At 43.4% G+C, this 14,936-nt stretch overlaps 1 protein-coding gene across 1 annotated transcript in view; it reads left to right on the top strand.

Moving 5' to 3' along the window:
* The window catches only part of Plxna2 (plexin A2), a 194,212-nt gene that overhangs the window by 149,037 nt on the left and 30,239 nt on the right, over positions 1-14,936 (top strand). Inside the window, exon 13 of the mRNA XM_021173227.2 lies at positions 9,017-9,168. Coding sequence (XP_021028886.1) covers positions 9,017-9,168 — 152 coding nt within the window. The remainder of the gene's footprint in view (positions 1-9,016; positions 9,169-14,936) is intronic.

Raw genomic sequence — 14,936 nt, forward strand, 5'->3', positions numbered from 1 at the left:
AAAGCATGTTCTCATGTGTTCCTAAACCCATATGCTTCATGCTGCATTTCCCACCAAGGATGTATGGATGCCAGGCAATTTATCCATTGACAACTGTATAAATTTCACTTATTTTCAACCTCAGTACTTCTCCAGCCTCATTAGTCCATGCTTATGGAATAGAGATTCTGTTTAACTTATCTTGGGTACATGTAACTGAGATAGAAAAAAAAAACGAGTATAAAACAGTATATATTACTCTCCAAAATTAAGGATGAATAATTTTTGATATTGTACTAGTTTGAGGATAGATCCCTCCTGTTCCCCTGCTTTCCATATGCCAAGTAATTATAAGGAGATTGTTTTGCTCAGATTTTCTCAGATGCTAATGCTTTTACAGAACTATATGAGAAGCTAGGACAGTTGCAAGTATTTAGCCAAACAGCTGCACCACATATTTTTAAGAAAGATGAAAATCCACCTGCCCAGGGCTGGAGTAACTCACTGGAAAGTTACCAATAAAGAAGTCAGCCAACTTTCCTGAGAAACCAGCCAGCACTCTGATCTCCTGTTCATTTATTTGCAGGTCTCATTAATATAACATCACTGCAACAAACAGCTAACGGGGATGGTGTCAGGATGAATAATGGAGTCACTCTGCTGAGATAACAATTAGGTTTTGAATGTACTATCAGCTAAGACAGCGTTAGCAAGGAGTCACCTAAGGCAGAAGAGCTGGCACCATTGAAGTCATAGATTCCTGCAGAGCTCCTCATCAGCTCTAGTGATCATGGAGAATGTGTGCATGCCATACACACACACACACACACACACACACACACATGCATGCATGCATAAGTTCATTCACATACACATGAACACATGCACACAAGCACTAGCAAGTTGGAAAAGCACATGATCCCTTGCTGTCAGGGACTCGGTGTCTAGGTGTGCTTGGGAATCAGGGTAGAATAGAAACTTGCATGTGTACAGTTGGAATTATTATCAGGGGCATTCTATACTACAGGAAGGGAGCAAGAATTATGACGGAGGAGAGCTGGCTATATACCAATACATCTGTATATCTGTATACTGATGTACAGTCCATCTGTCTGCTCTTAGAGCACAATCCCTGACACAGAGCATCTAATACATGGTTGGGAATACTTCGTCCTCCCACATAGAAGTTCTGGTGTCAGTCTCTCCTTTCTCTTGCAACCTCGGAAGTGGATATTTACACCATGGAGATCAAAGCGAGGGCTGCACAGGTCACAGAGAGGCAGCATCCAATGCCACAAGGCAGGATGTGCACTTGAATCAAGTCCTTGCCAAGAGTATTGCCCGTCTGCATAGGAAGCTCATAAAGAGCAAAGCCATTTTTTCCTTCAGCCCTAAGCTAGCCTGGCCTCTGTATGAATTTCTTAGTTCTTAGATGGTGACACGAAAAATAAAAACTACATTCACTGAATGTAATACTGATTGATGCCTCTTATGAAGCTCATTTTAAAGATGAGAGTTATGAGCAGTGATAACTTTCTTGATGTTACAGCAGTATTTTGTTTACCCCTCAGCTGCTTGGCCCTACAGCACCACATTGACTGGGGTATAATCCTTGCTGTCTCCTTTAAGGTCTCTTAGGCAAACATTATTCTCTGTCTAGAAACAGAAGGGAAAAAGAGCTGAAACTAAGTTCTAGCCTCTACTGAGATGAGAAGAAAGCCAGAAGTTCTGCCCTCAGTATCATCTTGGGAGGCCAGGCATATGTGGTGGGTAGAGAGGATAGGGCAAGCCAAATTAAGTGTATGGACAGGGAGAAGGAAGATGGATGGTGGGAAACACAGAATGGAGGAGAGAGCAGAAGGAAACAGTGAACACCAAAGCCAACAATGGGGCTCCCAGTAAACAGGGAGGCATAGCCTCAGCCAAAGAAAGAGGCTGGCTGGTGCTGAACAAAGGGACTAGAGGAGAGACTAAGGCACGTACTCCTAGCTGGCAACTTGATCTCTGAAGGGTTAGGGACAGTTAGCTCAGACTGTGTTGTGTGAAAACTAAATGTACACATTAGATAGGTCCACTGCATTCTGTCATTCTGCATGCAACAGAATGCTGTTTCACACCTGTGAAATGGGAATAATAACACGCTGCTCTAGTAACTTGTTTTGAGCCCAAAATTGAATACAATATATAAAACCCTAGATGCAATTTGTCTCATTCTGAACACTTCATAAGTAAAGAAACAGCAAGTATCATTATCAGAGAAACCTCCCATCCCTTGGAGGTGATGGACTGTTGTTTCTATCTTACTTCTCCTTGTCTCTGTAAACCAGGAGACAGTCCTAAAGAATACCGTGTTTCTAACTTGCAAGCCAAGCTTTGGGAATCTCTCATCAAGATACTCTGACTCTGAGGGAGGCCCGAACTTTGCTCCTCCAAGGCTCTACCCAGGTCCTGCCTGAGTCTATCATTGCATGAAGCCAGCCTAATCACTTTTCCCCAGGCTGCCAAGCCCCTAGGACCTCCAGCAACTCCCACTCTGCTTCTTCATGCAGCCCTTTAGATCCCCAGCTGTAATTAATCAGCTGCATCTGCTCTTGCCCTTGAGCAGCTTTGTGGCACAGTTCCCTGGAAATGTTCAATTAGTGGTTGCAAGAATGAGGGCCGTTGTAGCATCACTGTGCTGCTTTCCAGGTCATGGCACCCACAAAGGAAAACAAACATGACAGAGTTCAAAAAGGATACAAAGTGAGCTGAAGTGCCTCTAGGGTGCTCCATTTGACTGACAGCGATTGAGGTGGGGTCTGAGCATATAGAGGAGTGGATCTCCAAACCAAAGGCTCCCAAAGCTTTAGAGGCTCCAGAAGGAAAAAAAAAAGTAGAATTCTCCCATGAGTCTCTTCTGTCAGCCCATGATCTGTTCCCAATAATGCAATGTTCTTTTACACACTGCTGTCTCCATTATTCTGGCTTAGCATGTACTAAGCAACAGGTGCATGGCAGGGGCTTAGATAAGCGACTTCATGTTTGAGAGAGTCTAGCTAGCACTTACTGCTAGTAGACCAAGCCTAAAAGTGTTCCCCTTAGATCCTGCAAAACATAGCCTATCTTTCCTCTCCAGAACTAGATACCAATCATCTTAGGACAAGGTGATAGAATAACTTAAAGCCCATGTCTTAGGCTTTTACTGCTGTGAACAGACACCAGGACCAAGGTAACTCTTATGAAAGACAACATTTAACTGGGGCTGGCTTACAGGTTCTGAAGTCTATTATCATAGTCTACAGTCTATTATCATCAGGGCAGGAAGCATGGCAGTGTCCAGGCAGGCATGATGCAGGAGGAACTGAGAGTCCTACATCTTGTTAATAAGACCTGCTTCTAGGCAGCTAGGAAGAGGCTCTCAAAGCCCACCTCCACTGTGACACACTTCTTCCAAAAAGGCCACACCTACTCCAACAAAGCCACACCTCCTAATAGTGCCACTCCCTAGACCAAGCATATTCAAACCACCACACCCCATTAAAATGCAAATTTAGAGTAAATATGGGAATACTTGCTTGTGATACTCCGGAAGCTCAGGCAGGAGGATCTCCAACAAATTCAAGGCCAGTCTGTGTTACATCAAGAGAGCCTGACCAAAAGAACACATACACACAACACACACAATACACACACACACACACCACAACTACCTCAAACCAGTCATACTGTTTATGTGACCCTCATTTAAAGTTATTTTTCTGAAAGGATTCATTTAGTTCATTGTGTGATGCTGCATCTGCCTCAAATAACTAATAACCAAGGAAAGAAGTACTGGCAAGAAAGGAAAGAGAAAAAGATGAAGACCATTTTGGACAGTACTTTCCAATTTGTTGTCTGTTAAAGAATGATGTCCAGCTCAGAGTGTGTTTCCATACAAGATTCAGAAGGCCCTGGCCTCAGTACTACCTGCTTCCTGGCCAAGCTTGACCTGCAGGAAACTTCTCAGGATACATACCTCCAGCCAGCAATACATGTTATTTTCACCTGGTTACTAAATATCTGTCTTTGATCCACAAGTTTTCTTTCCAGATCAGCAGGACAATTCATATCATCTCTTAGCTCCCCACAATCCTTAAATACCGCATTCTTCTCATCTGTAAGTCCTGTGTGTAGGGAAGCACAGAGCAGGAAATTACCAATTGTTATGACCTGCACTCTGAACTAACATGCTGGAGTTTTCAAAACATTAGCTAATTTAATCCTGGCATCCTTCCTTTGAGGCCAGCATGATTATCAGTTTTCAGGTGAGCTTGTTCAAGGCCACATAGCTTTCTGAAACACAGACTTGACTTTTCCTGCTCTCTCTTTTGCTGCAGACACTGCTTGAGTACTAGGTTTCACTTCCTTACCCCAGAGCAGTCAGAAGCACACAGGCCATCTGAAAGTGGAAGCTAAGATAGGCAAATATACCCACTATTCCAGCTATGTCTGAGTATATTCTGTGTCAGTGGGGGTTCAGTGTTACTATTCTACCCTCTTACCATCTTCCTACCTTCCTCTGAGGTTCCACTGCTCCTTTTAGAGCAGAAAGACCTTTCCTGGGCTTTTTGCAGGCAATAACTGGACACTTAGAAAGTTTGCCGCTATAGACCCACACATAAATGCCAAACCTAGCCTCGAGGTTTTAAGAAGTGACATCATGGGCATCCTGCAATTTCTTGCTACTTCTAAGGGAAAAAAAAAAAAAAAAAAAAAACCTCTGAGGACAGGGGAAGAGCCTGGGGACTCACCAACTGCCTGGTTTAACAATGTCGTCCTGGCAGGTATTATGCTTTCCTTCTCTTAAGACCAAACTTTTCCATTAGCCCTCCTTCTCGAAGCCTGTGCAGTTGGTTCTGAGGAGGAATGAGGGTGTGCATACCAGGTTCTTGTGACTCAGGAGCCTTGGACTCTTCTCAGACATCTGGGAGGATTCTGGTAGACAGACTTGTATAGGATGTTTTCTTGTGTTGTTTTGTTCTAAGCACAGACTGGCAACCTGACTCACTCTGGCTTTTGAACTTAGGGAAAGCAAATGCATTCAAAAGCAGAGGCGGGGAGGGGGAGGACTGTAGGGGGAGGGGGGAGGAAATCGACAGAGGCCATAAGAGGATGTCAGGTCCTCTGAGCTAGAGTTGAGTACAAGAGGTTGTATACAACCCAGTGTGAGTAATAAGATTCAGTCTTCAGGCCTCTGTAAGAGCAATAAATGCTCTGATTAGCTGAGCCATCTCTCCAGCCTTGACACAGAAATGTTTAAAGTCCATGCTAGTATGGGAACCACTAATCTCTGGCAGGACACAGAGGCCATATTATAGAATAGAAGATACAGCTGAAGAAATGAAGGAGACCATAATCTAGGGGAACTTTGCCTCAATAATGATCACAACCACTGAACCAAGTGACTAGAACCCTTGGCAGCTGTGGAATTTACGTGGAGGACCATGGAGATTCTTTTGGTTAGAATGAGTGAAATGATTAAGTCTGCTTAGCATCTGTTCTTACATAGGAGTGAGAACCGAAAGGACTTTGACCTTATTAATTATGCATGACAGGAGAAGGGAAAGTAACTATTGAAGATGCTTGCAAATTTTCTGGCCAAGAGCATAGTGACCCCATTTACCTTGAAAGAAAATCTGAAAGGATAATTGGACTTGAGTAGAAGGAAGAAAAATTAAGAGTTTATTTTTAGATATGCTGAAACTTAAGCCACCTGATAGACATTCAGGTAGAAGTGGAAATGTCCTGTAGCAATTGGATATATGGCTACGGTGCTCAGGAGAGAGGTGTGAGCATATGACAAAGATTTGGAAGTCATCAGTAATGGAGATTTCCATTGGAAACTCTCCTGCAAATTGGATGATCACCAGCTCATTTATAGCTTGAAAATCCATAGTTTTATAGATACATTTTGTTTTAATCAAAACTGTAAGCTATGCATTTCTTTAAGCCCATGGCTGGGTGCTGCTTAGTTGCTATTTACTCTGAATTTTGGGGCCACATATTCCAAGTGATGACAATATAAGCTGTAGCCTAAAAAATAGGCTCTCTTGAAAACTCAGCTTCCCCAGCACTTTCCAAGACTAGGGATGTGGTCTGATAATCTAGAGAGGACCTAATTTGCACACCAGCTGCTATTGGACCCACATGTATCCTTGACATATACATTCATTCCAAGATTATAACACTTGCTCATAATTTACCCAAGAATCTTCTTTGTACTGACTTATACTTCTGAGAGTTCAGTGCCTGTAGCTTGTGTCTAACTATCCCTCCATGTTGGAAGAAACAGCTGTTATGACTGAACAGCAGGGGAGCTGTACTGTGAAACCTTCCAGAGGCACCGAGTACTCATGTGCTACCTGCAAGACAAGAGTATTTTTAGGCTTTCAGAAAGATTTCATTTCACAGTTTTTTCTGAAAGGTTATAATTAACTGCAGTGAACAAAAGACTTTTTAAAAAATAAAAGTGGGAGGAAAGGAACCAAGGAAAGAAACCAACCAACACAGCTCTGTCTAACACATTGGGGAGCCATGCACGTGCTGGGGTTGGGGTGGAGGTGGGTGGCGCACTGGTAAGCCAAGTCCAAAAATGTCCAAGTGAACCCATAACTAAAAGCATGTTCTCTCCCATTGATGATATTTAAAAGATAGAAGCAGCTCCTTCCCTTGCCTCTCATGACAAGAGTCCATCTTCCAAGGCAGGATCTCTGGCCTCTGAAAAATTGACATGCTAAGAAGAACATCCAGAGCACACCTTTTTTGTGGACATTTTAGAGTTTCCAGGGACAGTAGACCCACAGAGGCTTCTTATTCTTGCTACCTTTTTCCCTTCCGTACAGTTCTGTCTTTCACACCCCCACCCAAACACATGGATATGCCTGTGAGTCTCTTAGGCAACATCTCTCTTGATCCATTCCATATGTTTAGTTTTATTTATAAGCTGAGGTATTTTATTCCAAGAAAAAGGAATCAAGAGTCACAGACAAGGTGATGTAGGTAAAAATGAGTCCTCAGAATAGTGTTTTGGGGGCCTTTCAGGCAAGAATTCAGCAGCACAATTGAAGGTTTGCAGAAATGGAAGGGAAGTCAGCAGGCTAAATTGATTCTGGCTTGGCAACCTCCACACTGAGACAAAGTCTGCTTGGTATGCCACCAGTAATAAGGAAGAGCTATCCCCACCCACACTCTATCTCTTTCTTGCTGGCTAGAACATGGGGGCCCATGTCTGGAAGGGTAGCAAGACTCAGTATCTCTGAGGAGGAGTGGCCCCTTCCACCTGGACTCATCCATATTGACTGTTCCATCCCTAACAGGGTTCAATTGTGTTGGATGGTCTTGTGTCAACTTTATATAAGCTAAAGTCATCCAAAAAAGGAAATCTCAATTGAGAAAATACCCACTTAAGACTGGATCATAGGCAGGCCGGTAGGGCATTTTTTTAAATTAGTGATTAATGACGAAGGGCCCAGCCCACCATATGTGGTGCCATCCCTGGGCAAGTGGTCCTGGGTTCTATAAGAAATCAGGCTAAGCAAGCCATGAAGAGAAAACAGCAGTAAGAGTAAGCAACACTCTTCCATGTCCTCTGCATCAGTTCCTGCCTCCAGGTTCCTGCCCTGTTTGAGATTCTATCCTCACTTCTTTAAATAATGAACTGTTTCTGTGGACCTGTGAGTAAAAATCAACCCTTTGCAATAACAGCCCTAACTCAGACAACTAGCATGTATAGGCTTAAGGGGGAGCTTGTTCAATGTCCAAGAATACAAAGACACTGTCCCTGTCCCAGAGGTACCATCCTGGGATCTTAGCAGACTGCTGGTCTCAATCAAGTCAAGCCTTTCTTAGGATGTAGTGATAAGCTGCCTTTTTATTGCTGTGCACAGGTTACCTAAGATTTTGGATCCATCTCTAACACCTCTAGCTCTCCTTCTTCTCACTATAAAATGAGACTCCTAGAATAAGATGCTCTGACACACACTCACCTCTACCTCTAGGTTGACAATTATGAATTTCTTTGTTCACTCAGGATCAAGATTAGCTAGTTACTTCAAACTTCAGGCAACTGTAATCTTCAAAGCATGAACATATTCATAGGATTTACTGGATTCCTGAGAAATTTATAGTCTGGCATCCTGATTCTTCTACTCCTTTCCTTTTGGGTAAAAGCAAAATGAGATAATCAGCATTTGGTAGCTGAATTAAAGAATGAACAAATAAATAATGATCCTTACTAGTGGGAAGCCAGAGAAAGATTGTAAAATATGAAGTCACCTCTTTGCTCTAACATATGTCATGAGTTTTTTCTCTTTCTTTCAGAACAATGGTAAGCAGTATGGGTCTGTGATATTCCCTTTCAGCCAAATCGAATCCCCACTTGTTACAAGTCTCTGCTGTTTTCCCTGTATCTGTCTGATCACTGCAGACTCTAAACTGGAAACTTTGTTATCACTTCCTTCCTGACTTATAAGTTCTTTGAGGTCGAGTCTGTTGAGTATTCACCATTGTATCCTACAGGATCGAGCACAGAAATAGCAATAACACTACTGTCATAGTTTCAAAGCCTTCTTGTGAACACAGAACTTCAAGAACTAACTGGTGCTTCCATGCTCACTCTAGCTTGGTAGACATGATAATACTCTCCTCAAGGAAGAAGAACTGAAGTTCACAGAGATTATGTAATTTGATCACACTCAGGCAGCTAGTGAATTAGAGATGCACATAAATCAGTGATGTTCTTATGAGAGTTCAGAATTCTTCTGTTAAGTTTTGCTTTTTTTAATGGATGGGTGAGTGGGTGCATGGGTGGGTGGATGGATGGATAGATGGGTGAATGATCTAAGGAAATAGTGTAAGATAGAAGGTGATAGCTGTATTCTGCACAAGATGAGAAAAAGAGAAGGCACTCACATTCTAGGAGTCTCACCAAAGTTCCTAAGTACTCTGTTTGGAGAGGGAAAAGAAACCTCTATTCTTGTGAATAACTCAGCTAGTGGCTAACACCACCTTCCTCCTACAGATTTTGACAGTATCAGGACCACCTGAAGGAGGGACTCGTGTGACCATCCATGGCGTGAACCTGGGCTTGGACTTCTCTGAGATTGCTCACCATGTGCAGGTGGCTGGAGTGCCCTGCACACCTATCCCAGGGGAATACATCATCGCTGAGCAGTGAGTCTACCCTGGCCTGCTGGCCTTTATCTGTGTGAGCTTCAGAGTGGAGAGTCTCTGTACTTCCTTCTCTGGGACTTTCCCAAGTATCTTTCACTTTACCTCCTCCTGTGGAAAATGTCCCAAGAAGTCTTTTGGGGTCTTTCTGCCCCCCCCCCACCCCCTCCAGGAGGCCTTGTTCTACTTGCTTCCCTATTCTACTCTCCTCAGGCATCAGGGCTCCAGGTGTTCTTACTGCCTCTCATTTAGTCTTTGTCAGCCTGCTGGCATGAATGGTGAAAGCCCCTCTGGGAACTCTTGGCCCCTCCTTCCCCCCCCCCCCCCCCCCNNTGAAATGCACCCTTCCAGGTAGGCTGTGGACAACAATTTGTTTAGTGCCTGGGGCTCTGACAGTAGCTTAATCTGAACAGGGCCTCCACTGGAGCGAATTCATTTATTTCACTAAGGGAAATGTCAGCTGGAAATTAGAAAATAGGCATGTAGTGGCGGGCAGGCGGGCAAGCTCAGGAGTGACATATGTTTCAATGTGGGGTGTTCCCTTGGCAGTAGAAACTACAGTCAGTGAGCAGGAAGTGGTCCAGAAGTGGGGGTGGGCTGGGGTGGATGAAAGAGAAGGAAGAACAAGGGAAGGGAGCTACCAGAGCATCCTTCATGCTCTGTCATGTGACATTGGGTCAAGGCTCCTCCATCTATTGAAGATGCAACTCTGTATGTGTCAGGAGCCAATAAGATCTTGCCTTTAACTCAGGATTTTCTCTCTTACCCTGTCATACTGCAGCCTCAGGCTCCTCTGAGAGCCAGTCCTCAATGGCAGTCATAAAAATGGCATCACTTTATTTTCCATCAGCGTTTTTTAGTGTACAGAAGAACACTTTTCTAGCCACTATTTTTTTTTTAATTTTTCTGACTCTGGCAAATAAATTACTACAAAATCTGGCAAGAGTAAAAGTTGGGGAGATTATTTTCTCCAGCCACTTGGGAAGTAAATACCAGGGCAGACTCAGAACTAAAATCTTCTAACTCCTTGTCATACCTATTTCCCTGATGCAGCAACCACTGGCCACAACTTCTGGGCAAAGAAGACTTGGGTATTCCATGACTCATCCATCACCCATGGCTCTGAACCTCAAAGGCCTTTTATTCTAGCATAGCTCAGAGAAGGGTCAGTGGCAGAAAGGGTAAATTCCCAGACTCTTGGGAGAAGTGTAAGAGTCACTGGCCACAGGCAAGGAGATAAAGCTGGCCTGATCCTTCTTTTCCTTCAGGTCCTGTTCTTTATTGATAACCTTATCCCTATAAGGAATGAGCTTTGAGCGAGTGATGGCTAGGCCTACAGAAGAGAAATCAGGAATGCATAAATATTTCTAGGGAACCACATTAGGAGATAAACACTGGAAACTAAGACAACCTGCCGGAAACCTCATGGTCACATGATCTAGAGTCCCATGCCATGCAAAGCTTCACCAGGCACTTGGACACACAGACCCCAAATCCATCTGGACCTCAAGAACTTTCCATGGTCCAACTTGGGGGTTTGGGGGACTCAGACTTTAGGGTGAGAAGTATGAAGTGCCAGGCAGCTGGACTCAAAACTTGCCCAAGGTTTTAATTAAACTGTTTTGACCCTGGCTCCCCTGCTAACCAGCCCTGATACTTCAGCAAGCCATTTAGTCTATGACCTTCATTTCATGGACGACAAGAAACTTTAGTTCTGTTTATGAAGTCAGGTATACTTCTTTACCCAGGAACATGGGGAGGAAAGAACCCAAATGATCTGTAAGTGCAGTCATGACAGGACCCTGGGGAGGCAGTCATTCCAGGCCTTTTGAGGTCATTGGTGACCCTTGCTGCAGGCACAGGACAGGCAGGCTGGAAGCAGTGAAGGACACCCTATGCCTCACTGGTTGCAACCTGGTTTCCAGCTGTGCCAGGCTCATTATCACTCCTAAGGTTTCAGAGTTTGTTAACATCGTTAAGCCTCCATCCTGGGCCGTGAGCAGCAGGTGTAATCATTACAGATGTCTGCAAGAGATGAATTTGGCTAACTGGGCTCAGTACAGAATCCTGGCCACAAACAGGATTAGCGAATGCGGTAATGATTCACCATATGCTTGTGTCTGCCATCTATCACTCCACAATTAGGTTAATATCGGTTTAAAGGTTCTGATTAGTCCTGAAATCAAAACCCTACATGTCTGTGAAGGGCAAGATGATTCAGCCATAGGACACTTTCTGGACAGTGAAATGGAGGTCCAGACTTCAACTCAGTATCTCCAGAGACAAAGGTTTCCTTTCATCTGACCTCCCTCTCCTCTGCTTTATGTGTGAATTCAAACTCAGCTGGATGGGTGCTGAACCTCTGTGCTTCCCACCCAGGAAGTGAGCCACCACTTATGCATGTCTGTCAGAAATAGTGTGGTATGGGGGTAATGAGAAAACTGAACTGGTGCCAGGAGCCTGGGGGCAAGCTATAGTTCAGCTACTGATGAACTGAATAGCATTGGACAAGTCACTTTGCTTCCTGATTCTCAAATGGCCCATCTGGAAATTAGGACCAGCTGAAGTGTACAATCCCCTAAGTGGTCCTCAGGAAGCTAGAACAATATGACCCATAGAATCTGCAAAACACACACACACACACACACATACACACACACCAACTAGAAACCAGTTTGTCAATTACAAGTCAAATCTTCATATGGAAACTGGACAGTTGTTTGGCTTAATTCATTTTATAAGGGGAAAATTTCACTATCTCTAGTCATTGCCTTCTAGTGATATGTAGGGAGCCTCAGAGAAACCAGGAACACAGAGGACATGGAAATTGGGAAGCCTCTGAGAAATTAAACCAGCGAATACAAATGAGACTTAGGGGAGGAAGTAAAATATACCCTTATGCCTGTGGTGGTCCACAGCCAAGGGGAGACATCAAGTGACTAAATCTCAGAATCCTAGAAAATGAGTGGGGTTGTTCCCTGTATTTGCCAAAATCTGTCACTAGCATGATGCCTGTGCTGTCTCTCCCTTAAAGCATCTAGAGCTTTTTATTAAATCCAGCATCTGAGACAAGTGTGATGACACATGCCTATGGATCCACCTACTCAGGAGGCTGAAGCAAAAATGCTGCTTAAACCCAGAGGTTGGAGACCAGCCTATAAAATGTAGTGAGACTTTGTCCAAATATATACATACATATATACATACATACATACATACATTCATACACACATATACACACATACATATATATATATATATATACACACAAACATACACATATGTACATACATACACTATATATATACATATATATACATATATATACACACACACACATATATATATTACATACATTTATACATAAGATAAAGATCCAGTGCCCACAAACTTGAGTGATAAAAGGCACAAACTTGAAATTCAGGCTCACCTTACTTTCAGTCAGGACTCCTTCATTTGCTGAAATGTGGCCCTAAATAAGTCATGCAGCATCCCTGAATCTTGCTTGCATATAAGTCAGAGATAATAAGACCCTTCCTGGAGCAGAGGACTAATGTGATGTTTGGTCCCATCTTGTGGGCCACCTCTGTCATCAGCAACTATGGCTCTGGTTATTTAGTTACAGGTTCTGCTGCGGCACAATCCCTATTTTTCTACATAGCCCTTTCCATTTCTGTGGCATGTTTCTTCTGTAATTCATCTCCCTCAGCAAGGACAGGTGTCCTATGAAAATTCAAGTCCTTTCCAAATTGCCTTCCAGGGCTCATGAGTGAAAGGGGAAAAGAGGGAGACACTCGCACTTCACCAACAGTGCTGCTTAGTTTTCTGAGAACTGTCTGACTTTTTAGACATGCTCATACACACCCTTGTTCGTACCCTACTCCTGATCCCAGTCCTCCTCGTACTTACAGTCAGGTGATACAGCTCAGCTGCTAAATGAGGACATTATGCCTTGGGCCCACTCAAGCATGGATTTAATTCAGAGACAGCTACAGATACTTAGTTCAGATACTTGGATTGGCTCCATCTCCTTCTATCACTCCTCTTTCAGGGGCTCCATACATGAAGTTTAGCTTTTGGAACATGAACCCCAAGCAAGAAAACGTTTAGAACCTAAGAATTCAATGTGTTCAGCCAATTCCTAAGCTCTTCATGGGCAGTTCAACAGGCCAGACTAGACCTTCTCCTCTCTGAAACAGGCCGATGCCCAAAACCAAGAGTTCATTCTTGCTTGTAACCTTCACGTGTCCTCCAATTTCCTTTTTCCACAATTTCATGCCTACAATAATTGCTTCCTCCCTCTCCTGTGGAGTGTCTCTCCCACAGAGTATATACGGGCCTTGAATGAAGAAAGAGCCAGTCTTGATTAGAAGAAATGAAAAAGCTTATCTGCTTCCCAGTCCCCACACTCACTGCCCACAAGAATTAGCTGACTCCCCAGAGTTCTTTTAGGGGCCAAAGGGTGAGCTGTAGAAAATCAGGGACCCCAAAATAAAAGCAGGATCCAGCACCAGAAAACAGTATTTGAGTTGTTACTCCAAGCAAGTATCGGCATGAAAATAACCAAACACCATCTCAGATGCTTCACTAATGAGGTTTAAGGAGAGGACTATATACCAACACTAATTGATTGTTGCTATCATGCTATGTGGGTTCATAGTGAATTTATTTATTCATAGATAGGTATTGTATGTTAGGTAAATATTTACCAGCAGTCAATGTATTTATATGAGATTAACTGTTATGAAAGAAGACAGAAACCAGTGGGGTGTGTGTGTGTAAGAGAGAGAGAGAGAGAGAGAGAGAGAGAGAGATTTGCTTAATGTTAGTTTTATTACATTGAAAGGAAATCTTTGTTTAGTTAACTTCTTTCCTAGAGAAACAATTCAGATAAAACTTGATCTGTTAAACACAGGTCTTCATACTGTGCCAGGATAATATAGGAAATTAGTGAGGAGGTGGGCTATTTTTCTGATCCCCCACTAAGCAAGCCTAGCATGGATGCATAGACACTGCTCTTACAATCTGAAATGGTGTCAGAAGGCAAGAAGAATTTTCCTTCCTCATTTCTTGGCCCCCTATTTGCTGAGACTGGTAGAACCCTTTCCTACCCATCCCCTACAGCCCACCCATTCTGAAAGGCACCATGACTTAAAGGGACTAGTGTTCTTCTTTAACTTATTCCAGGAGCCAGGAAAATCACCAGGGAATATTGATCTGACCTGCTGAGAAAGTGCAGAGCATCTTCCTCCAGTGTTCCTTACAATGGGAGACGTGACTTCTAACCAAGGCCATGTCACCCACTGAGTATGCTCAGCCTTGATTAAGTGTCAATCGGTTCCTAATGAACTCAGTTACCACCCATGTCCATGAACTTCTCTCATTGTACTGGGAGATGCTGTTTGGATGCTCACATTATCTCACCAGATTATCTACCTGCTTTTGAGAGCTCACTGCAGAAAACAAACTACAACTGAATCAGCGTGACAGTCATTCACCTGTGCCCCTAGGGAGAGCTGCTGTATTTGCTTGCTGCATAGCACAAAGCATCAACTAAGTAATGCCCCTCAAATCTCTGTTGGACTCATTCTGCCAATCCTAGGTATGACCTATGGTGAGGCGCTGTACTAAGTGCTCACAGGAATACCAGAGACACCCACAGCTTTTTATATATAATCATATCCAACCTCTCACTGTAGAAAGAAGACAAAGCCCAGGAGATCAATACTAAACTCATGGTCACATTGGTACTAAACTAAGTCATGGCCTAG

This window comes from Mus caroli, chromosome 1 (genome assembly GCF_900094665.2).
Source record: "Mus caroli chromosome 1, CAROLI_EIJ_v1.1, whole genome shotgun sequence".
Classification (NCBI taxonomy): domain Eukaryota; kingdom Metazoa; phylum Chordata; class Mammalia; order Rodentia; family Muridae; genus Mus; species Mus caroli.